Source organism: Euleptes europaea, chromosome 5, assembly GCF_029931775.1.
Source record: "Euleptes europaea isolate rEulEur1 chromosome 5, rEulEur1.hap1, whole genome shotgun sequence".
Taxonomy (NCBI): domain Eukaryota; kingdom Metazoa; phylum Chordata; class Lepidosauria; order Squamata; family Sphaerodactylidae; genus Euleptes; species Euleptes europaea.
Window position 1 is genome coordinate 97119177 of NC_079316.1, and position 24503 is coordinate 97143679.

Consider the following 24503-nt stretch of genomic DNA (forward strand, 5'->3'; position numbering starts at 1 on the left):
TCAGTATGAAATTGCTGAATAAGCCATAGTAATCTCCTATCCATAGTAGAATTTGATAGTTTCAACCATACCCTTTCCCTCGGGATGGTATCGAAAGCTCCCTTAAGATCCATAAAACCCGCATAAAGGGAGCCATTTCGGGGGGAGGAATATTTCTCGGCTAGATGGGAGAGCACTAAACAGTGGTCCGTGACAGACCATCCCCTTCTAAAGCCAATCTGTTCCCAGCCAAGGATGTCATTACACCCAGTCCAACAGCCTCTTTAATAAGTAGGAGGAATACAATTTGCCTAAGCAGGACAAAAGGCTGATTGGACGATAACAGCTTGGGTCAGAGCGCTGACCCTTTTTAAAGATTGGTTTACCCAGAAGCAACGCAGACGCTCTAGCGATCTTGGCCAAAACTCTATAGTTTCCATAGAGTTTTAGCTGAGGTTGCCAGAGCGTCCGCGTTGCTTCCAGGTAAACCCAAAAGTGACACGTGTGCATGCACTGCCCACTGGCCCTCAGCTGGTCGGCGGGCAGCCGGTGGATTGGCGGGATTTTACCCACCACCACCGGGCACTTGGCAACCCTAGGGTGGAGCCAGGGGTGGGTGGGGTTTGGGGAGGGAAGGGACCTCAGCGGGGTATAATGCCATTGAGTCTACCCTCAAAAGCAGCCATTTTCTCCAGGGGAACTGATCTGTGAAGTCTGGAGATCAGTTGTAATTCCAGGAGATCTCCAGGCCCTACCTGGAGGTTGGCAACCCTATTCATAGTAGATTTTTGTGACTGAATCCCACTCATTTGAGCAAAGGTGAGCAACAGTAACAGCCAGATTCATACATTTATGCACCTACATGGTACAGCATCTGTTTTGTATGCAGAAAGTTTCAGATACAATCTCTGCCACCTGCAAATTGTAGGTGAAATGCAAGACCTGAGACCCTAGAGAGCCTCTGCCAGTCAGAGTAGGCATACTGGCCTTCATGATCTGGCTCGTAAGGCAGATTTATGTAGTCATGCATGAGCCCACAAAAGTGCATGGTGTAATCAACGTGTTCAGCTTCATAGAACCATCAAATGCTGAGATTTCAACAAGGAAGTATCCCAGGGATCCCCAATGTGGTTTCTGCTGATATGGTGCCTGATGCTCTTTTCCTTCTTTGTCAAAGTATCTCCTTTTCCCAAAGCGAAGTGCCAGTCCTGGTTTTCCTCCATCTCATTGGAGCAGAAAGAGACATCTTTGTGTCTACAAGGAGAAAGAGAGCCCTTTTGGAATCAGCTGCCTCACTCATAGGAGGATGCTGTCAGGTCCTAAGCCAACCTAGGTCATCTCAAAAAGTCACTCGCTCAGACAGGCAAGTCAGAAGCAGGTAAACGTTTATTGAGAGCATCTAGTAAGAATGGATACACTGCAGCTTGAAAGCAGCCAGTAACGAGCTGGACTACAAGGCCTAACTTAAAGCATGGTTACATGATTACATCACAGGTGCAAGATCAAATGGCCTGGGAAACAGTGAGATAGCGGAGCACAGGGGGTAGGAGGGAGGAACAGGAGTTTAAACACGGCTTGGCCATTAGCTACTCAAGATCGGGGCTCAGGAGGGGCTCGGAACAGGGAGTGGGAATCACAGAGCGACTTAACATCAAACGCAGGCCTAAAACATGTCAAGAGCCTGAACCAGGACCTGACCGCTTGTACGGGTCAGACCTGACAACAGAGGTGAAAGAAACAAACCAACAGACTTCCACACAGATGCTTTGCTTGGAACCTTCAATATTTGAAGACCGGAGATGCCCCCCATGGTTGTCAGCTCCAGGTTGGAAAATACATGGAGATTTGGGGGTGGGGGTGGAGACTGAGGAGCGTAGGGTTTGGAGAGGAGAGGGACTTCAATGGGATATAATGTCATAGAGGTCCACCTTCCAAAGTGGCCACTTTCTCCAGGGGAACTGACCTCTGTCACCTGGAGATCAGTTGTAAACCCAGGAGATCTCCAGCTACCACCTGGAGATTAGCAACCCTACATTGCGGCCTTTTTACGATGACAACCAATACATGTTTTCAAAACTCCAAAAGTACTCACAGGACCAACAAGGTTGGGAAGTTCTGGAGTATCCAAATGAGCAGAGCAACAGACACTAAAAATCAGCAGCAGTGGTGGCCGCACCTTGTTCAGCCCAAGTACTGCAGCTGCAGCAAAAATGCTTTAACAAAGGCTAGTTTTTAAGTGAATGCTTTTATTTCCTGAGCAGGTTTGATGTGCCCCCTCCACCCCTTTCCAGACTGGAGGCGGGAGGAATTTAAAGGAATAGCTTTAGCTGAGAACAAGGGCAAGTCTCTCTGACTCCTGCCATAGTTACTAGCCGGCAGCTCACAAAGGCTGCTGGAATTGCCCAAGGGATTTAAAAAAAAAAAAGACCAGTCCCAGCTCAACAGCTGCATGACAACTGGGCTCAGCTGGAAGAAGCAGAGAAGCAGTCCAGCGGCCGGCCATGGGTTCAGGGCAAGAGATCTCCCCAAAATTCCAAGCAGCAGGAGTAAGGGCTTCAAGCCTGCCCACAACATTGGGCTCGCAGCAGAATTTATAGTCTGCTTCTAAACTCTATTGTGTTGCAAACGGCACTTGGCCAGGTTATTATTAGAATAGATTCTGTGCACTAGGAAGTGCTGTTGACCTCCTGAAAACACTCTGGCCATCGCTCTGAGTGGCGAAAGCTCTCGGGTTGTTTTGTGCAAAGGACAGCAGGGCCCAAACGCCTAACACCGGTCTTAAAATCTCCATCAAAATGACATACAGGAAAACCTTTGCAAAGCGCCTCTTTATGGTGACTTTCTGAACAGGCTGTTCTACGTTTACGTTTTGCTGCCAGGATCAGCTGCGCGTGGGGAAGGGTTGTGGGTTCCAAGGGCGGAATGAAACCCCTTTCTGCGATGTGGCCAGAGCTGAGAGCGGCAAGTAACTGGAACAGAGAGGAGGCAGCCTTTAGATATAAGGAGAGGCCAAGAGTGCCGGATGATAGCCCAAGAGAGGTTATTGGGGTTATTATACAAGGCTGTTTATTTATTAATTGAAATATTTATACCCTGCCTTTCCTCTTGGCTCAAGGCGGCCACGTGTAATATTAGCATAAGATTTCTTCTAAGATTGTTGACTTGTTTTTACGTTAGGTGCAGTCTTTTAAAGTGTGTTCATGTATTGATACTAAATTATATACAAGACTCCCAACTGGGGACTCTGCTAGATATCTAGCCCTCCCTGGGTCCTTCCTCTAGGATGTTACTAATATCCCTCTCAAGAGCTGCCCTAGAAGCATTCCTGTGTGTGTGTTAAGTGCCGTCAAGTCGCTTCTGACTCATGGCGACCCTATGAATGAAAGTCCTCCAAAATGTCCTATCTTTGACAGCCTTGCTCAGATCTTGCAAATTGAAGGTTGTGGCTTCCTTTATTGAGTCAATCCATCTCTTGTTGGGTCTTCCTCTTTTCCTGCTGCCCTCAACTTTTCCTATCATGACGGTCTTTTCCAGTGACTCTTGTCGTCTCATGACGTGACCAAAATACGACAGCCTCAGTTTAGTCATTTTAGCTTCTAGGGTCAGTTCAGTCTTGACTTGATCTAGAACCCACTGATTTATTTTTTGGCAGTTCTCATATAATGAGGCCAGAGAAAGAAGTGCTGAGGTACAAGCTTGGCAGTCGTCCCATGTGCCCCTGCGGGCTCTATTGCGAGGGGCTGCTGGGTACGTTCAGAAGAATCTTTTTTTTTTAATGAATTAAGTGAATACGAGCAAGGGTGTCCATGCTAGCCCAGCTTTTCCTCCTTTCAACTGCTGTCAACGTGTGTCTCCTGGAGCACACCTTGGCATTTTGCAGGAAGCCCACGTGAAAGCTGCCCAGCCACTAGTGCAGCAGCGGCCGCCACAAGTGTCCAGTGGCATAATCTGAACGAGTTTCATTTCATTCCATGAGTAGTACAGAATACTGAGAGTCAGCTAAAGAGAAGAAGGTGGGGATATTCACCAGCTCATGCCCAAGTTACTGAAACCTAGAGGGGGAAATACGGGTAGTGGGGCTTTCTAAATTGTTTCCCCTCCCGCCACTCCTTGCAATTTTTTGTCCCCCCACCCCGGCTAATTTAAAAGACTTATTTTTCTTCATACTGAGGGAATCCCCTGAGTATGTTGAATCTCCACCTTTGCCTACAGGTGGCCTGATTTCTTCCGACTGCAAGATTTGAGGAAGAAAGTTGAAAGAGACAGAGAGAGAGAGAGAGAGAGATGAACTTTCTGAAGCTCCCAGAAAGCAATAACACAAGGAAAGGAAATTAAAGAGAAAGGCAACCAACAGAACAGCAGCACCTTATTGCAATAAGTGTTTACCAAGATAGAGATTGCAAAAAAAGTCCTCTCAAGTGACTCGTGACATACCAAGTATCAGAAACAGGAACGGCCCCCCAACCTGCCAGGCTATTATTTTGCTTCATCTGATAATTCATGTCGAGCCAATCAGCCTCATTCTTCTCAACTAGCAAATATAAATGACTTATGGGGATCATCTTTCAATATATAATGACACGATTACTGCAAGGATTCTTAGAAGAGCCTGGTTATTAAATATTAAATATCAAAGCTGTAAATTATTGTAGCAGCTTTATACAACTAAATTAAATTCAAACAAAACCTAATTTCCTTAATCATTGACTGTAATCCACCAGGAACGTATGTTATTAGCTTGGCTACAAATGGCAGAGAAGCGGCAGGGCTTCAAGCACGTTCTTGGATATTAAATTTTTCGTCCTCCGCAAATCTTTCGCTTGGACGCCCCAATCCAGCACTTTAAACGGTGTTTCCACGACCTGAGGTTGCCACGGCCCCTTTTTTTCCTGAATTAAAATTGGAGGCCCGGTTCACCGACAGCTACTTTGACCGTGTGAAAGAGCAAATGCCAATTCACGTTTTATAATGTCCCCGTGGCCTTCTAGATAGGTTTCCATCAGACATGTTCTGGGAGTTCCCTGCTGAGAACGGAAATCCCGCGTCAGTGGAGGCTCGGTGCCATTTTCCAACCGGAAAGGGCTCCAAGGAACAGCTACATGCCTGGCGGAGAAGCATGCATGTAGCCAGTCAACTCATGTTTGCTGGTAGACAGAGAGCCTACAGAATGTTCTTTTCTTGATGACTTTTATGTGCGTGTGTGTAAAGTGCTGTCAAGTCGTAGCCGACTTATGGCGACCCCTTATGGGGTTTTCAAGGCAAGAGACAAAGGGCGAAAACGCACGGTCACTTTAGCCTCCTTTCTTCCCTGTTCCAGCCAGGATCGAACGCACGTTTGTGCGTTCGATCCTGGCTGGAACAGGGAAGAAAGGAGGCTAAAGCGACCGTGCGTTTTCGCCCAGAGGTGGTTTGCCAGTGCCTTCCTCTGCACAGCCGCCCTGGTATTCCTTGGCGGCCCCCCATCCAAATACTAACCAGGGCTGACCCTGCTTAGCTTCCGAAATCTGACGCGATCGGGCTATACCCTGCTGCCTTCCCTGCCCTCAGTGTTTACAGCGGAGTTATAATTCAGATCTGCATCTCCCTCTCCAAGATCAACATTCGAGCACAGTGGCTCTATTTAGGAAAAGGAGGGCACCTTGACGGGACGTCTGGCAGCGTTTGCATAAAGAGGTCTTGAAAAATAATGTGGGCGTAGCTGCAGCGCATATGTCCGTACATGGGTGTGACAAGTCAAAAGAAGGACCTTTCCAGAACTTTGGCGTCGTTCTTCGTTGGGGCATCCCCCAAGTTCTATGGGGCTCTGTTATTTGAGGGGAAGCCACAGCCTTTTCAGAGAAGAACCCCTGGCTATGAATGAATGAAAAACCTTTAATGGCATAAGTGAACCCCTGGCTATTTCAGTCGCAGTAACAATCTGGTGGACACTCCCCCCCTCCCCAGGCAGTGTTAAGTCTCTAGCCGAAGCCAATGTGCAATTTCCTGCCCACTGATGCGGAGGCTGAAGAAAGAGAAGCATTACTTTGGGGCGGGGGGAGCAGGACCGTCCCCACAAATGCAGCAAGTCCTGCTCTGAGCCCTGCAGCTGATCTTAATGAGTATAACAGGGAATCCGGCAGTAAACAAGGGAGATCAAGCCACATTTAAGGCTATGATACTAGCAAGCAAAGCAGTTACTGCTCTGGGATGGAAGGATAAAAGTAAATGGGCGGTAGAAATCTGGCACAACTATTTGTTTGAATTTCTACAGTCGGATATAATCGAGAGGCTGCGCCAGAAGACTACACGGGAAGACAAGATTACAGAAATCAGGAGGAGATGGAAGCCCTACCTAGAGTGGATAGCAACAGAAGGAAGAAAAGACATTCAGCGGAAGATTCAGACTTTGTGCCCCTGGCTGGGACTAAAAGATTAAAAACTACAAGGAGAAGGAGGGGGGGGGAAAGGGAGGAGGGTGGCAGGGGTTAAAAGGAAATATGAAATGTACGGGATTAAAACAATAATATATATCAAAAACCTGTATAAAAAGAACTAATTAAAAAAATAAGAAGTACTAGGAGAAGAACTCTTCCCGAGATTTTAGAAAGCCACTGCCATTCAGAAAAGACCATGCTAGATAGTGCGGGTGCGCATTTGGAAGGTAACTAATCCAAGTCCAATCAGAACTCACTCTTGCTTATTAATTTCTGAAGGTTAACTCATCTAAATAAAATTTCCCCTGACTTTCAGATCCGGGAAAACCAAAAAAGCATGACTTTGGGGGGGAAACCAAAAAAAAAGCATTACTTTGGGGGGGGGGGGAACAAAAAAAGCATCACTTTGGCCGCGAACGCAGCCAGTCCTGCTCCGAGCCCTGCAGCTGCAACCTCTCTAGTTCTTTTGCAGTCTGGTCCTGATCCCCCTCCCCAGCCCCCCCGGTGGAGAGTTTTCAGGAAGTCTGGGGGAGGGACGAGGCCGTCTCTTTGTGTTATAACGGGCCCCTTTGTGGGGCTGGGAGGAGAAGGTCCTGCCCCTCGGCTGCGTCCTCCTTCCCCCCTCGGCGGCGGCGGCGGCGCGGGGATGGAGCTGCTGGTGCTGTTCAACGCCCTGGTCACCCGGCTGCTCTTTGTCCTCCACTCGCTGCTGGGCGTCTGGAGGGTGACCGAGGCGAAGCGGGACCCCCGCTGCTGGCTGCTGGCCCTGCTGCAGCTCCTCCTCTGCCTGGAGGGGGCGCTCACGCTCAAGCTGAAGCGGGGCAGGGGCTACAAATGGTAAGCTGGCCACACTTTGGGCGAAAGCGCACGGGCGCTGGAGCCTCCTTTCTCCCCTGTTCCAGGCGGGATCCAGCCGGGATCGAACGCACGGACGTGCGTTCGATCCCGGCTGGATCCCGCCTGGAACAGGGGAGAAAGGAGGCTCCAGCGCCCGTGCGTTTTGTACTAAGTTTATATTAGGTATTGATTGGACAATGTTGGGTCGGATAAGAACAGGTTAAAATAATAGCGGGATTAGCCCCGTTAGCAAAAGTTTAGACAATTTATTTTTAGATGGGAGAGGGAGAGGGGGAAGTCATTTTACTGTTAAATTAATGACATTAGTTTTTTTTTTTTTAATTTTTATTATTACTATTTAGTATTGGCTGCTGTTTCTATGTTGATATCCTTTCCTTTCCTTTTATCCCTTAATTCTATGTTGATATATTAAATGAAGAAAATAAAAAAAAATATTTAAAAAAACAAAAACAAATGGTCAGTTGGCCACGCTTTGTGTTAATTTTATATTAGGTGTTGATTGAATAACGTTGGATCGGATAAGGACAGGTTAAAATAATAGCGGGATTAGCCCCGTTAGCAAAAGTTTAGACAATTAATTTTGTTATGGGAGGGGGGGGGGAGTCATTTTACTGTTAAATTAATGACATTAGGGTTTTTTTTATTATTATTATTACTATTTAGTATTGGCTGCTGCTTCTATGTTGATATATTAAATGAAGAAAATAATAAAAAATTTTTTTAAAAAAATGGTAAGTTGGCCTACCCTGCGCAGGGGCCGCTTGCGCGCAGGAGGTTTTGCCTGGGATCTGCCGCTCTCGAGATGCACATTTCCCCCCCCCCCCATCCAGATTCTCCAAACTCTACACGGGGGCTTGTTTGTGAGTTTTAGGGATGGGGATGGGGAAAATGTGCATCTAGAGAGCGGCAGATCTCAGGCAAAGCCCCCCCGTGCATAAACTTCAGGGTCTTTGCCCTACTTCCCTGGGAGATAATTCACAGTGGGTCGCCGTGTTAGTCTGTCTGCAGCAGTAGAAAAGGGCAAGAGTCCAGTAGCACCTTAAAGACTAACAACAATATTTTCTGGTCTGGTATGAGCTTTCGTGAGCTGTGGCTTACAAAAGCTCATACCCTACCAGAAAATATTTGTGTTAGTCTTTAAGGTGCTATTGGACTCTTGCCCTTTTCTACATCTGTCTTTAAGTATAGGAGAGTACATATATACTATACTTAAAGTCAGATGGATTCATATTCTAGCTGTATCTGAAGAAGTGAGCTGTGGCTCACGAAAGCTCATACCCTGCCAGAAAATATTCTTGTTAGTCTTTAAGGTGCCACTGGACTCTTGCCCTTTTCTACATCTGTCTTTAAGTATAGGAGAGTACATATATACTATTCTTAAAAACAGATGGATTCACATTCTAGCTGTATCTGAAGAAGTGAGCTGTGGCTCACAAAAGCTCATACCCTACAAGAAAATATTTTTGTTAGTCTTTGGGCGAAAACGCACGTTCGCTTTAGCCTCCTTTCTTCCCTGTTCCAGCCAGGATTCAGCCAGGAATGAATCCTGGCTGGAACAGGGAAGAAAGGAGGCTAAAGCGACTGTGCGTTTTCGCCCTTTAAGGTGCTACTGGACTCTTGCCCTTTTCTTTTCTGGGAGAGCCAGCGTGGTGTAGTGGTTAAGAGCGGTGGGCTCTGATCTGGAGAAGCGGGTTCGATTCCCCGCTGCTCCACATGAGCGGCGGAGGCGAATCTGGTGACCTGGATTGGTTTTCCCACTCCTCCACACGAAGCTAGCCGGCTGGCCTTGGGCTAGTCACACTCTCTCAGCCTCACCTACTTCACAGGGTGTCTGTTGTGGGGAGGTAGTAGAAAAGGGCAAGAGTCCAGTAGCACCTTAAAGACTAACAAAAATATTTTCTGGCAGGGTGTGAGCTTTCGTGAGCCACAGCTCACTTCTTCAGATACAGCTTAGAATGTGAATCCATCTGTCTTTAAGTAGAGGAGAGTGAAGTCAGACAAGCATTAGTATGTAAATGTTAACAGTATGTAAATGTGAATATCAGATGTGATGGGATTAGGTGTGGTATGCAGAAGAGTCTGTGATGTCCAGGGGAGAGATGGGTGTGGAGAAATCAGCATTGGTAATGTTGTGGGGAGGGGAAGGGAAGGTGATTGTAAGCCGCTTTGAGTCTCCCTTAAGTGGCAGAGAAAGTTGGCATATAAAAACTAACTTTTCTTCTTCTTCTTCTCTTTGCATCTGCTCCCCACAGCGTCTGGCAGCGGGCTCTTTGCTAGAGCTTGGCAGTGCTCTTTGCGCTCTGTCGGTCATATTGTCAGGTGTGTTTCCTTCCCTTGTAGCTTGGGCCCATCCCGTTCCAAGGAAGACCAATTTTCACTCACAGGCCATTTATGCACAGGAGGTTTCTGCCTTGGATTTGCCACTCTCCAGATGCACATTTTCCCCATCCGAATGGTCAAAACTCATCAAATAAGCCCCCATGCAGAGTTTTGAGAATTTGGATGGGGAAAATGTGCATCTGGAGAGTGGCAAATCCAAGGCAAAACCTCCCATGCATAAATGGCCTTACTCTTTCTCTTTCTAGAAACTCTGAACCAGGCTGTTTCCAACACAAACTTTTCTTGCTTTGGGTTGGGACATGCGCCGGTGATGTGGCAGCTCTTCACTTCCCAGCACATGTTTTTCTGGCTTTCCATAAGGCTAGCTGAGTGCGAACACACACACACACACAAACACGTGGATCTTGGCTACGGGCTGCATTATATTTGGAAGGTCAGACTTAAATAAGCTAAGGGAGAATCATGCTGGCTGCGCCACACTGGAGAACAGGAATGCTTGGAAAGAAAGAGCATCCCTAAAATTCTGGGCTCTCTGCATTCACATAAAGCAAGTGAAATGATCTGAAGCAAAGCGCCTGCAGAGGGAAGGTTCACTTGGTGGCAAGAGTATATGGGGCCAGAATTATGGCCACGCAGCATGATTAGGTATACATGAGACTGGTGCCAGCAGAATACCGCCATCCTTATTTGATGACCGTCGACTAGTATTTATCCCCATTTTTTCTTGGATTTATGTAGGACATTGTGTCTGGCTGCAACAAAGACTAGTGCAAGCCAACAGAAAAATGTAGAGTCAGCAGAATGCACATACACACCAATTGCCTCCCCTCGTTCTGGGCGTCTTCAGTTTTCTGACCCGCGTGAGTTTGAACACAAGAGACCTCATTTGCTTTACAACCCTGAATGCATTAATTGATGAGTCACCCCTGATTCATTTGCCTTTTGCAGGTTTTTAATCAGAGTCCTCTGAAACTCAAGCAGCATTGATGAGCCTGATCATTTTTTAATTCAGACGATTTTCCAAACATGAAATGTTTGGAAAAATAGATGATTTTCCAAACATGAAATGATTTCACAATGTCATCTAGTCTAGAAAAAAAGATTACCTGCATTTAACAAATTGTCTTGTGTACTGAATATATATTTTTAGTGCTATGGGCCTTATGAACAATGAAGGTCAGGGGCAAGAGAATTAACTATTTCAAAATAAGCAATTGAGCCAGTGTGGAGTAGTGGTTAAGAGCTGTGGTTTGGAGCGGTGGACTCTGATCTGGAGACCCGGTTTGATTCCCCACTCCACATGAACAGCGGACGCTAATCTGGAGAACTGGATTTGTTTCCCCACTCCTCCACATGAAGCCAGCTGGGTGACTTTGGGCTAGTCGCACTCTCTTAGCCTCTTACCTTACAGGGTGTCTGTTGTGGGGAGGGGAAGGTGATTGCAAGCCAGTTTGATTCTGCCTTAAGTGGTAGAGAAAGTCAGCATATAAAAATGAACTCTTCTTCTTCTTCTTGGAGACAAATGTGTCCGAAGAGCTAGCCTCCTACAGTTGTGAGAAAGAGCCCACACATAACAATAACTTGACTTCTGTCTGCATCACATGTAATGCACTGGTAGCATGAATCAGCCAAAGCAGATGCTTCGAACTGGTTTGCACAGAATTGGCACTGTGGTCAGGGTGCCTTTTGGCTGCCAATCCTCTGTCTCCTTTCAGTGAATGATGTAGCCCTTCTCTTCCTCTATCCAAACTGGTATTCCACTGACCAGTCATGACTCACAGCTCCCTTGCACCCTGACCTCAAATGGGTTCTGCTACCACCAGTTTTTTCTGGCTACATTTTTGAAGCAAAGGAGGAAAGACGAAGAGTGTGCATGGAGGGAAAGAATAAAGAAAAAAGTGATACAGACGGAAGAGGTGGCCAGGTTAGGCACACATCTATTTCTTTTGACTTCTGCTCTCCTACAGTTCCATGCTAGGCGGGTCGACTCAGAATCCTACTGAGGTCTGTTGAATGGGGCTTACTCCTAGGAATGTGGTCTTAGGATGATGACTCAGCACTTCATAACTAACCACTAACTAATTATTCATGTAGCTAGATCATGATGGCTAGCCAGGTTAGTCTGTCTGTAGCAGTATAAAAGAGCAAGAGTCCAGTAGCGCCTTAAAGACTAACAAAATTTCTGGCAGGGTATGAGCTTTCGTGAATCACAGCTCCCTTCAGAAGCTGTGACTCTCAAAAGCTCATACCTTGCCAGAAATTTTGTTAGTCTTTAAGGCACTACTGGACTCTTGCTCTTTTCTAATTATTCATGTAATATATTTGCCTCTCAACACAAGGCTCCCCAGATGGCTGGCTCGCTATAAAAACGATCCATCTCATAAGACAATAAAAGCAATTTAAAAACAGCAACGCCAGCAGTTAAATTATTAGAAAAACTACAAGAGGTTTAAAACTATACTTCATGATAAAATTAATCTTACCTCTCACCAAATACCTGGGAATATACAAATAGCACTTAAAGCTCAGGAGTGAAGGTGCCAGGCAAACCAATATGAGGAGGGTGTTACATAGATAGGGTGCTACCACAGAGAAGTCCCTGCCCCTGATAACCACCCACCCCACTTCAGAAGGTGGGGGCCCAGAGAGCAGAGCCTGTATGGCAGATTTCATGGGCTGGGCAGGCTCGTTTGTGAGGTCCTGTATATATCCTGGTCCCCATTTAGGGGTTTAAAAGTATGGACCAGCATTCAAAATTATGCCCAGGAACAAAACGGTAGCCAGTGGTGCTCTTTCAGAACCAGCAGCCCTCCTGCTGCCTTGTGGGCCAACTGACATTTTCAAGTAGTCTCAAGGGCAGCCCCACGCACAGGGCATTTCAGTAGTCCATCAGAACATGGATAACTAATGGGCTTAGAAGGCTTTAATTCTGCTTAGAACTGCAATGTAAGTGTTGCTTTTATAGTAAGAGACTGCAGTTGGTAAAAAGTTGTACCCGCCACACATGAAGAGATGTGAGCCTCTCCACGTGCAGAAATGGAGCTAGCAGTATCCTCAGACTGCAAATTCATGAATGCGTGAGCTGAAAAACTTCACTGAACCTTGAATGGAGATGGTAAACAAAATGTTACCTGTGATTTCTGACCCATGATGGATCATTCGTCACCACCTACTCCCTTACGAACCTACCTGACCGCTGCGATCATCTTCCAAGGCCCTGCCTCAGGTTCCCCCCCTTCTGAGTTTAGGTGGGTGGCAAACCCCATCTGCTGCTGTCCCTCTTATGGGAGGGAGACTCTCAGCGATCTTTGCAAGTAGCCAAGTATTGCTCTGCAGCTATTAAAATCCGCTCGGAGAAGGGTATTAGTGATTTTTAATTGATACGTGCCTATGCAAACAAGGTGATTTTTAATTGATATAATTTTATCTGTATTTTGTATATAGAGATTTTATTATGTAATCGGTTTTGCTGACAAGGTTTTCAGCTTATCTGGCCATTGCCGTAATAATAAAATAATTCATCATCATCTGCTGCTGTCTTCTGCCAGTGAGTGAAAACTTTTTGTCTAGTGTTCCCTCAGAGAGCCCCTTCTTCCTGCCCTATGTTTTCATTGCTGAATGATTTTATTATTACGGCGATAGCCAGATAAACTACAAACCTTATCAGTTAAATGTTTTCATTGTTGTTTTCATGTATGTGCCTTTCAGGCTTTGACAAATTGTCTTTGGCTGTAGGAGCCAGCCCCAAAATGTAGGAGCCAGACGTTTTTCGGCCATCAAGGTTTTTATTTTCATTTCTACGACCAAATTTTCTAATTATTGCTACCACAAAACCTAATCCTTACCTCCTGCAATTTTATTAAAGCAGTAACAAAAGTGTTATAGTATCTAAATCAACATAAGAATAATCCTTGTTGTCATCATCATGGCAAAAAGCTAAGTGCTCACCCTGGCTTAACTTCTCCCAAATTTATCAATTCCACTATTACTTAAAAAAAAACCCTCCATTTAATAGAATAATGGAGACTGTACAAAAAATCAGCCAGTTAAGAAATTAATTCATCCATCACCACTGAAAGGTGTAACATAGAGGTTGTTACCCGCCCTGAGCCTGGCCTAGCTGGGAATGAGGGCGGACTATAAATTTGAAAAATAAATAAATAAATAAAATTACGTGTGCAAATAAGCAAGCAATGAAACAACTTCATTCACATTTATTTTCATGCCATACAGTGAAACATTGTGACGCAAAGTGATAAGTAAGATCCAGCCAGCATTTTTGCTCAATCTTGGCCAATTCTCTTACTTATTACATGCACATGGCTTTTATCCATGGAGGTCATTTACAGCGTATTCCAGACTTCTGAGGACAAAAGTCCTCAGGAGGCCAGGAAGGGGCTGCACCAGCATTGGAACCCCCACGCCGGCATCCGGGCTACTTACACCACCATAAGTGGCACCAACGCCAGTGGGGAGGCCCGGATGCTGGTCTCCCGGCACTGCCATGGCAGCGCCACCCCAGGAAGCCAATGGGGCCTTCCATCAGGGTCCCACAAGCGTAAAGTCCTGCACCGGCTTTCCAGGAGGTGTTCCGGCATCCCCTTTCAGTCTGGCTTTTTTCGAGTTTTCAACACCAGGGAAATGGGTTAGGAGGCGCCACAGCAGCTCCTCCTCCCCACCGTCCCCAGCTGCCGACAGCTCAGGAATGGGCTTTCAGTCTCAAACAGCCAAACAGGTCAAAAGGGACTCCTTCCTCATTTTTTCACCCATACAAGAGTGGTTGGACCAAACATTTGTACTTTCACTGAGAGCTGCTGAGACACACTACAATAAAATAATCGCTGAAAAGACTAGGCACCACAATGAAATGTCTAGATTCTGCAGGAACCTAGCACCTGGGATCTTTCAAGCGCTCGTGTATTTTATTGTATCATATGTGCATTTTAGCTTTGTTTTAAGTATTTTAAGGTACCGTATTTTTCGCTCCATAGCACGCACCTGACCATAACACACACACACACACAGCTGGCCGTCGGGACGGGGAAAGCCGGCTCGCTGTTCCAGCGTGCCCAGCCGGCTCTGTGCGTCCCGCCCGCTCGCGTTGTTCCAGCGCACCCAGCCGGCTCTGTGCACCCCGGCGGGGCACACAGAGCCGGCTGGGCACGCTGGAACGGGGCGCACAGAACCAGCTTGCGTTGTTCCAGCGCGCCCAGCTGGCTCTGTGCGCACATTTGCTCAATAACATGCACAGACATTTCCCCTCACTTTTGAGGAGGAAAAAAGTGCGTCTTATGGAGCGAAAAATACGGTATGTTTTTATTATGTATGTTTTTAATCTGTTAGCCATCTGTTTGACTTAGTGGCACAGGGCAACAAGGCGAGTTGTCATTGTTTGGCAGATGAATCATGTAGACTTGAACTAGAGTGCAGAGAAAGAGAAAAACAACTGAAAGAGAAAAGAGGAAGACTCATACAGCAAAAAATTAAAATGCAGTTCAGTGAAGGGTGATTCCCAGATCGAAGTAGGTTCATGACTCCTGATCTAAGCCAGTAAGATTCTCATTTTGCATTTTTATTCCACAAGTTTCTTTCGTAGTTCTGCAGCAAATCCAGCAAATAGCAGCCAATTTACTGTCCTTCCTCAAGCCACAGTGAAATGTGTACTCTGTTTGCCAGAAATGCGTATGACTTGTCATCATCGACGGTATGTCTCTGACTTCACTCTCCAAAAATGAAAATACTGCCTTATTACTTGGGTGTATCTTTGGAAATCAGCACTGTGCTGCTTTATCAGTCTTGCAGGACAAATCAGTTTGATGCTTCCTTACGTGGTAGAGAAAGTTGGCATATAAAAAGTACTACTACTATTTCTCCTCCTCCTCCTCGTCCCAGTACACATTCCTGACCTTGACAGACCAATGGGTTGACTCAGCCTTCATGTGGATTTGCAGGTGGGGCTAAGTGCTGAAGTCCTAGATCTACTTCTACATTCTGTAATATTAATTATGGTAAGGCAAAGTCTGGTATTGCCTGACCTGGATGAACCAGGCTAGCCCTATCTCACCAGATCTCAGAAGCTAAGGAGGGTTGGCTATGGTTAGTACTTGGCTAGGAGACCACCAAGGAAATCTAGGCTTGTTATGCAGAGGCAGGCAATGGCAAACCACCTCTGTACATCTCTTGCTTTGGAAACCGCTAGAGTCGCTGTAAATTGACTGCAACTTGATGGCACTTTTTACCAATATCTGCTATTATCAGGGACAGATGGCAGGGCATCTAGCTCTTACCCCAACAATATTCCCTGAGGGTTCCCCTTGACAAGAATATCAGACAGGAATATCAGTCATCCATTCAGATGGGAAAATATAAAACTGATGTTGGATAAATTTGGATAATCCAATAATTTTATTATTGGTAATGGAATAAACCCTACTGAATTCAATAGGGCACTTCCCTATAAATAGGCACAGGATTGTGGTGCTAAGTGCTGCATTTAAGAACTTCATTGTGGTAGGAACAAAACCAGACCTTGTCCAAACCTGGGTTAGTAGGACCCTATCAAGGAGGGGTGTGCTGTAATCACTGTGTCCCCTATGCCACCCGCAACCTGTGGGCCACCTCTTCACCTTCATACCCTCTGGCATTTGGCTAATCTACGTTTTTGCTTTTCAACACAGCCAATAGACTTGCACTGTACTGAATGATTCACAAAGTTACATAGGAAAATTATTAGGGACTGAGATCTACAGTGAGGGGAAAAAGTATTTGATCCCCTGCTAAATTTGCTCGTTTGCCCTCTGACGAAGAAATGAACTGGGTGATTCAGATGTGCATTGGCAAACTGCAGACAGGCCTGTACATGTGCTGTCTTGAGCAAGGGGACCTTGCAGGCTCTGCAAGATCTCAGCCCTTCACGGCGTAGTGTGTTACCAACTGTTTTCATGGTGACTATGGTCCCAGCTGCCCTAAAATCATTGACAAGTTCCCCCCGTGTAGTTCTGGGCTGCTTCATCACCGTTCTCATGACCATTGCAACTCCACGAGATGAGATCTTGCATGGAGCCCCAGACCGAGGGAGGCTGAGGGTTAGGGTTAGGATCTGGCTGGTTGATGGGGGATCAAATACTTATTTCACTCATTATAATGCACATCAATCTCTGACTTTTGTCTTCTGGGTTTCTGGGGGTTATTCTGTCTCTCACAGCTACAAGGAGGTTGAGGGTTAGGGTTAGGGTTAGAATCTGGCTGGTTGATAGGGGATCAAATACTTATTTCCCTCATTATAATGCACATCAATCTCTGACTTTTGTCTTCTGGGTTTCTGGGGTTTTTCCTGTTGTTATTCTGTCTCTTGCAGCTACAACAAACCTACCATTAAAATTATGGACTGGTCATTTCTTCGTCAGAGGGCAAATGGGCAAATTTAGCAGGGGATCAAATACTTTTTTTCCTCACTGTATGTGTGTGTGTTATGTGCCGTCAAGTTGCTTCCGACTCATGGAGACCCTTTGAATCGATGTCCTCCAAAACATTCTATCTTTAACAGCCTTGCTCAGATCTTGCAAATTGAGGGCTGTGGCTTCTTTTATAGAGTCAATCCATCTCTTGTTGGGTGTTCCTCTTTTGAAACTTGTTGAAACTATGATCCTGCTATAGAACTTTGCATAATTTAACGTGTCATGTTAATATTTATGCTTTGTTTCAGTTATGTTTTTAGATTTCTGGTTGGTTCTACAACCCTAATCCGATTGCATGGTTTATTGAAAGTCCCATCTGACAAATGAATTGACTCATTCTGTGTAATCCGCCTTGAGTCCAAGTGAGAAAAGCAGACTATAAATAACACAAATAAATAAATAATCATGAATAAACACAAATAAATAAATAATCATGAATAAAAACAAGATCAGCTGATCCAACAGAGGCCCAGGAGAGAATCCCCCATCTCATGAATATGGCAGGTCTATTTATCTGTTGGACGTCCAACTCTGCTAAAAATGTAAGATCCAATAAATTCCTGACTTGTCTTGCTGACAACTTCATATTCCAGAAAGTGGACAGGGAAACAAGGGGATCTGCTATCTTAGACTTTATTCTCACCAGCAGGGAAGAACTGGTTGATGATGTTAAAGTAATAGGCACCCTGGGTAGTAGTGACCATGTAATCTTAGGATTTACAATCTTGGGGAAAGGAAAAACTGTACGTAGTCAGACATATAGGTTGGACTTTAGGAGAGCTAATTTTAACAAACTTAAACTTATGTTGGGTAGAATTCCATGGTCAGACATACTTAAGGAGAAGGGAGTTCAAGAAGGGCGGGAGTTTCTTAAAAATGAAAAACTGAAGGCTCAATCACAAACCATTCCTATGAGAAGGAAAAATGGGAGGAACCTAAAGAGGCCAGGGTTGCTCCATAAACAGCTTTTTAAAGAGTTGAGAAATAAAAAAGACTCATTTAGGAAGTGGAAGGAGGGCCTTATAACCAAAGAGGAATATAAACAAATAACTAGTGCTTGTACGGAGAGTGTTAGGAAAGCTAAAGCTCAGTAAGAGCTTAGGCTAGCGAGAGATGCTAAACACAACAAATTCCTACTTTTCCTCAGTCTTTTCTTGTGAGGGAAATGGTGCTCAACATGGCATAAACAGAGCACATGATGAGGGAAGGGATTTGCAGCCTAGGATTAGCATTGGGGTAGTGCACAAACACCTAGTTTCTTTAAATGAAACTAAGACCTCAAGGCCAGATGAATTACATCCAAGGGTAGTTAAAGAATTTACAGATGTAATTTCTGAGCCTCTGTCCATTATTTTTTAGAAGTCTTGGAGAACAGTTGAGGTGCCAGAAGACTGGAGGCTGACAAATGTTGTCCCCATCTTCAAGAAGGGGAAAAAGGAGGATCTGGATAATGACCAACCCATCAGCTTGACTTCTATACCGGGAAAAGTTTTTGAACAAATAATCAAATAGTCAGTCCATAGAGAGGATGGATCTGATTACTAAGAGCCAGCACAGGTTTCTCAAGAACAAGTCATGTCAGACTAATCTTATCTCCTTTTTTGAGAAAGTTACTACCTTGCTGGATCAGGGGCATGCTGTAGACATAGTTTATCTAGATTCAGAAAGGCTTTTGATAAGGTTCCCCATAATATTCTTGTTGACAAATTGGGAAAATGTGATTTAGATCCTGTCACTGTTAGGTGGATCTGTAATTGGTTGACAGATTGCACCCAAAGAGTGCTTGTTAATGGTTCCTCATCCACTTGCAGAAGAGTGACTAGTGGAGTTCCTCAGGGATCTGCCTGGGGCCTGTGTTTTTCAATATCTTTATAAATGATTTGGATGAAGGAATAGAGGGGATGCTTATTAAATTTGCAGATGACACTAAATTGGGAGGGGCAGCAAATACGGTAGAAGACAGAGCCAGGATATAGGATTATCTTGGCAGGCTGGAGAATTGGGCTAAAACTAATAAAATGCATTTCAACAGAGATAAATGTAAAGTTCTACCTTTAGGTAGGAAAAATCAAATGCATAATTATAGAATAGGGGAGACTTGTCTTAGTAATGTGTGTGAAAAGGATCTTGGGGTTTTAGTAGACCAAACACTGAACATGAGTCAGCAGTGTGATGTAGTAAGTAAAAAGGCAAATGCGATCTTGGGCTGTATCAACAGAAGTTTAGTGTTCAGATCACGCGAAGTAATGGTATTGCTTTACTCTGCTCTGGTTAGACCTCACCTAGAGTATTGTGTTCAGTTTTGGGCACCACAATTTAAGAAGGATGTAGACAAGCTGGAACGTGTCCAGAGGAGGGCAGCAAAGATGGTGAGGGGTCTGGAGACCAAGTCCTATGAGGAAAGGTTGAAGGAGCTGGGTATGTTTAGCCTGAAGAGGAGAAGACTGAGAGGGGATATGATAACCATCTTCAAGCACTTTAAGGGCTGTCATATAGAGGATGGTGCTGAGTTGTTTTCTGTTGCTCCAGAAGGTCGGACCAGAACCAGCAGGTTGAAATTAAATCAAAAGAGTTTCCATCTAGACATTAGGAAGAATTTTCTAGCAGTTAGAGTGGTTTCTCAGTGGAACAGACTTCCTCGAGAGGGGGTAAGCTCTCCTTCCCTGGAGGATTTTAAGCAGAGGTTAGATGGCCATCTGTCAGCAATGCTGATTCTATGATCTTTGGCAGTTCATGAGAGGGAGGCCATCTTGGCCATCTTCTGGGCATGGAGTATGGGTCACTGGGTGTGTGTGGGGGAGGTAGTTGTGAATTTCTTGCATTGTGCAGGTGGTTGGACTAGATGACCCTGGTGGTCCCTTCCAACTCTATGATTCTATGATTATCAGTCTAACACAATTTTATGCCAAGGAGAAGAGGGCAGCACACATGGTTCTGTTCTTATCTATTGTATCCTCACAAGGCAAAGCTGCCAGAAAGACAGCAACCGGCCCAAGATCACGCCATGAGCTTCATGGATTCAGGGGCATTTGAACCCAGATCTTCCCAGTCCTAGCCTGATACTCTTAAGCATTGCACCTCTCTGAGTGAGCACTAAAGATACAGATTCCCCTGCTGTGATGCCTTGACTGTAAAATTCCCTGCTTTGGTTGCCAACACTGGGCTGGGAAATTCCTGGAGATTTAGGAGTGGAGTCTGGGGAGGACAAGGTTTGGGGAGGGCAGGAAGAGACCTCAGCAGGGCACAATGCCATAAAGCTCACCATCTGAATGGGCCATTTTCTCCAGGGGACCTGATCTCTGTAGTCTAGAGATAATTCCAGAAGATCTCCAGGCTACACCTGGATGCTGGCAACCCCAGACTCGGTACTGAGCAAAACAGACCCCACTCATTCCTTTTCTCCTGGTTTTTGTTACTCCTATTTGTTGGTTGCATTTTCTTTCCCCCTCACCTCACCTAGCTGGAGGCGTAAATTTGTTCTTCCTTTTTTGGGCTGCTCCTTCTATGGTTATCATTCTGCTCCTATCTATTGGTTCTGAAACTAGTTTTTACAATTAGTTGTTTTTTTTTTATTCCGTGCTCAGTTGTTTCCTTCCAAAGTCTTTTTGTTGACTGTGTTGTTACTGATTGGTCATTATTTCATTGTTTGAACAATATGCAGGGAATCCCAGGGCACACAATAAATAAAAGGAAACCAAAGGCTTATCCACATCAAGTCCCTGCTGATAGAGGGGGAGGAGGATAGAAAGTTTTAAAATAAATAACCCATACAATACGCATTATTACTCCTTTAATGAAAGGCAGGGTTGATTGTGTTCATTTTTTTTAGGAGCAGACACTGGAAGAGAAGGATGTAGCTGAGCTAGCCAAAAATTTTTTTTCCCCCAAGCTTCTTCTTAGGAAGAAAAAGCTGGAGCCAAAATCCTGAAGCCCAGTTGGCGAAAGACAGCATTGTTAGCTCAGCACTGTTTCCAGGCCAGCTGGAAGAATTATTCAAATACTGAAATCCAAGAGGGAAGAGAGTCATGTAGCGTGGCGTCTCCAGCTGAGTTTGCAAAACTTACCCAGGCAATCCTTCTCAGATCACACACTTGCCTCATAGTTCAGCAATCAAACAGCCCTATTTGATGGCTTTACTTAATGCAAGGCAGAAGAGAAAATCCATACATAGAAGGGCTAGAGGAAATGGTCCAAACTTTTTTTTTAAGTACATGAGTTTTTTTTTTTTTTTTGAAAATTAACAGCATTTGGAGACTTTTAACACAGAAAGTTCCATATTTCATTTGGCTCGATCTGTTCTTTGCTAAATAAAATCAATGTGTATGGACTGATTCTGGATTTTTTAAGGTTCAGTAGGAAAGCTTTTGGCTGAACTAGCAGAGGTCAAGGAAAGTGGGAGGTGGAAGGAGGCTTTAGGAAAGCGGCTGTGGGTGGAAACCCGAATGAATTCATTTAAAAACTGCTGCTTCTTCTCCGGTAAAACCGAAGAGGCTCCTACAGTTAATATAAACCAGCCTTGCAAAACCAGAGGGCCAAGTAAAGCCCTCAGGCAGCAGATTGTGTGGAGGGAGGCAGTATCTTCCACCATCATCACTACCTCACCCAGCTCCTCTTGCATCTTGGGAGCCAGCGTGGTGTAGTGGTTAAGAGCGGTGGTTTGGAGCGGTGAACTCTTAATCTGGAGAACTGGGTTTGATTCCCCACTCCTCCACATGAGTGGTGGAGGCTAATCTGATGAACCGGGTTGGTTTCCCCACTCCTCCACATGAAGCCAGCTGGGTGACCTTGGGCTAGTCACAGCTGACTGAATGTGCTGCCTTGGAGGGTGGTGGAGTCCCAGTCTTTGGAGGTCTTTAAGCAGAGGCTAGATGGCCATCTGTCAGGAGTGCTTTGATTGTGGGATCCTGCATGGCGACGGGAGGGTTGGGGTCACTGGGGATGTGGGGGGAGGTATTTATTAGTTTCCTGCATTGTGCAGGGGGTTGGACTAGATGACCCTGGTGGTCCCTTCCAACTCTATGATTCTACAGCTCTCTTAGACTTCTGTCAGCCCCACCTACCTCACAAGGTGTCTGTTGTGGGGAGGGGAAGGAAAGGCGATTGTAAGCCAGTTTGAGTCTGCCTTAAGTGAAAGTCGGCATATAAAAACCAACTCTTCTTCTTACCTCTGCCCCTGGAGCTTGAGGCTGCCTCCTTCTGGCTGCCTCTGCTCAGAAGCCAAAGCAGGTAATATTCCCCTCCATCTTTGTTCCCTAGGCATCCTAAAACATAGCATGACTTCTTCCCTTCTCATTCCCCATGAATCTGGAAACACAGTGTATTATATGCTGCTGAGGTCCCTCCACTCCCTGTATCCCACCTTCCCCACCCTAACCCCCCGCCATCGCCAGGAATTTTCCAACCTGAAGCCAGAAACACTAGCCACTACCATCAACTATTAAATAAAACAATGCCATAAAAAAGCACAGACAGAACCAAAATCACCCCCCCCCCCATTCAACCATAAAGACACACCTGAACTATGCATTTTACGAGCTTCCTGAATGGTTGTCAAGGCACATTTAACTGGGCTTCTTAGAGAAAACAATTCTACAACTAACTTATGTTGTAATGGCATCTTAGGACTATCCTCCACATTCCCCAAAGAACTGATGCCCACCACTTGTGAAGGGATCCAACAGGTTTGTTTACATTATTATACATAGGGTTGCCAACCTCCAGGTGGTGGCTGGAGATCTCCCCTCATTAGTTTGGTAAAACAAAATTTATTTTTAAGAAAATAAAGAAAACCCTCTCAATTCATAACAAGCAAATAAAACCATCCTACTCACTAGCGGAGATCATCAGAAGAGGGGGGGGGAAACCCCGCTGACTCCAGGACGAGGCTAGCGCCTTAAAAAACCTTCCCAACCAATCACGAATGCTCATCACTCTCTGCTGAGCAACATTCGGTCTTCAAGCCATACACCTGTTACTTCCATACATACACACCCCACACGCAGAAGGCGGTTAGCTACCAGGTATCCACCTTTCTGCGATGAAGACCACAGCTATGTAACATTTAAGGAGCTTGCTGTAACCATCACTTCTGAGACGAGAAGTAATGCGGTTGCATCAGTGGCAATCCTGAAGGACTGAATACAAAATACAATTCCCAAAGATTCATTACAGAGATCAAACTCATAACAACATGGATTAACTTCTTATGAATCAGTATAACACCTTGATAGGGAATCTGCCGAAATATTCTCTTTCCCTCTGATGTGAGTAACTTCAAAAGATAGATCTTGCAGGGACAAAGCCCACCTCGAAATTCTGGAGTTAAGTCTCTTGCATTCTATGAATAAACATTATCGGGCTATGGTCTGCCCCAAGGTAGAAATGTGTCCCTCTTAGATAAGTTTTCAACAACTCCAGCAGCCATCTTAACAACAGCTTCTTTTCCCCAGACACCACCAGGAGGGTTGTGGCCTCATCTCCCAAACATTAACTCTGTCTCAAACTATACCAGCCTTTGTACCTCTTTTCCACAAGCTGCTATTTCAGAGAATACCCCACTCCAGTTTCTCAACAGATGTTACTTCTTAGGCATTAGGTTTAGGGTTGCCAACTTCCAGGTACTAGCTGGAGACCTCCTGCTATTACAACTGATCTCCATCCAATAGAGGTCAGTTCACCTGGGGGAAACGGCTGCTTTGGCAATTGGACACTATGGCATTGAAGTCCCTCCCCTTCCCAAACCCCGCCCTCCTCAGGCTCTGCCCCAGAAACTTCCCACCAGTGGTGAAGAGGGACTTGGCAACACTAATTAAGTTCGGGTTGCCAATTTGTGGTTGGGAAATTCCTGGAAATTTGGGGGGAGCAGCTTTTAGGGAGGAGCAGCTTTTAGGGAGCTTTTAGGGAGCTTTTAGGGAGGGGAGGAGCAGGTAAAACCCAGGGGAAGATAAAATTTGGAAGAGTAGGGTTGCCAGTCTCCAGGTGGGCAGATAAAACTCAGAACAGTAGGGATATCAACTTCCATGTGAGTCCTGGAGATCTCCCAGGACTACATCTGATCTCCAGACAACAGAAATCAGTTCCCCTGGAGAAAATAGCTGCTGTGCAGGGTGGACTCTATAGCATCATACCCCACTGAGTTTCCTCTCCTCCCAAATCCCCACCTCATAGGGTTGCCAGCTCCGGGTTGGGAAAAACCTAGAGCTTTTTGGGGTGGAGCCTGAGGAGGGTGGGGTTTGGGAGGGGAGGGATTTCAATGCCATAGAGTCCAAATGCCAAAGCGTCCATTTTTTCCAGGTGAACTGATCTCTAACAGCTGGAGATCAGTTGTAATACCAGGAGATCTCCAGCCAGTACCTTGAGGTTGGCAACTTTCGCTACCACCTCCCCAGGCTCCATCCCCATATCTCCAGGTTCCCAACCCAGACTTGGCAACCCTATGAAGAAAGTATCTCATCTA

General features: G+C 45.4%; 1 protein-coding gene across 1 annotated transcript in view; it reads left to right on the forward strand.

Moving 5' to 3' along the window:
- The first annotated feature begins 7038 nt into the window (after window positions 1–7038).
- TMEM26 (transmembrane protein 26) overlaps window positions 7039–24503 on the forward strand; it is a 36387-nt gene continuing 18922 nt past the window's right edge. Inside the window, exon 1 of the mRNA XM_056850145.1 lies at window positions 7039–7229. Within this exon, the coding sequence (XP_056706123.1) occupies window positions 7039–7229 (191 nt within the window). The remainder of the gene's footprint in view (window positions 7230–24503) is intronic.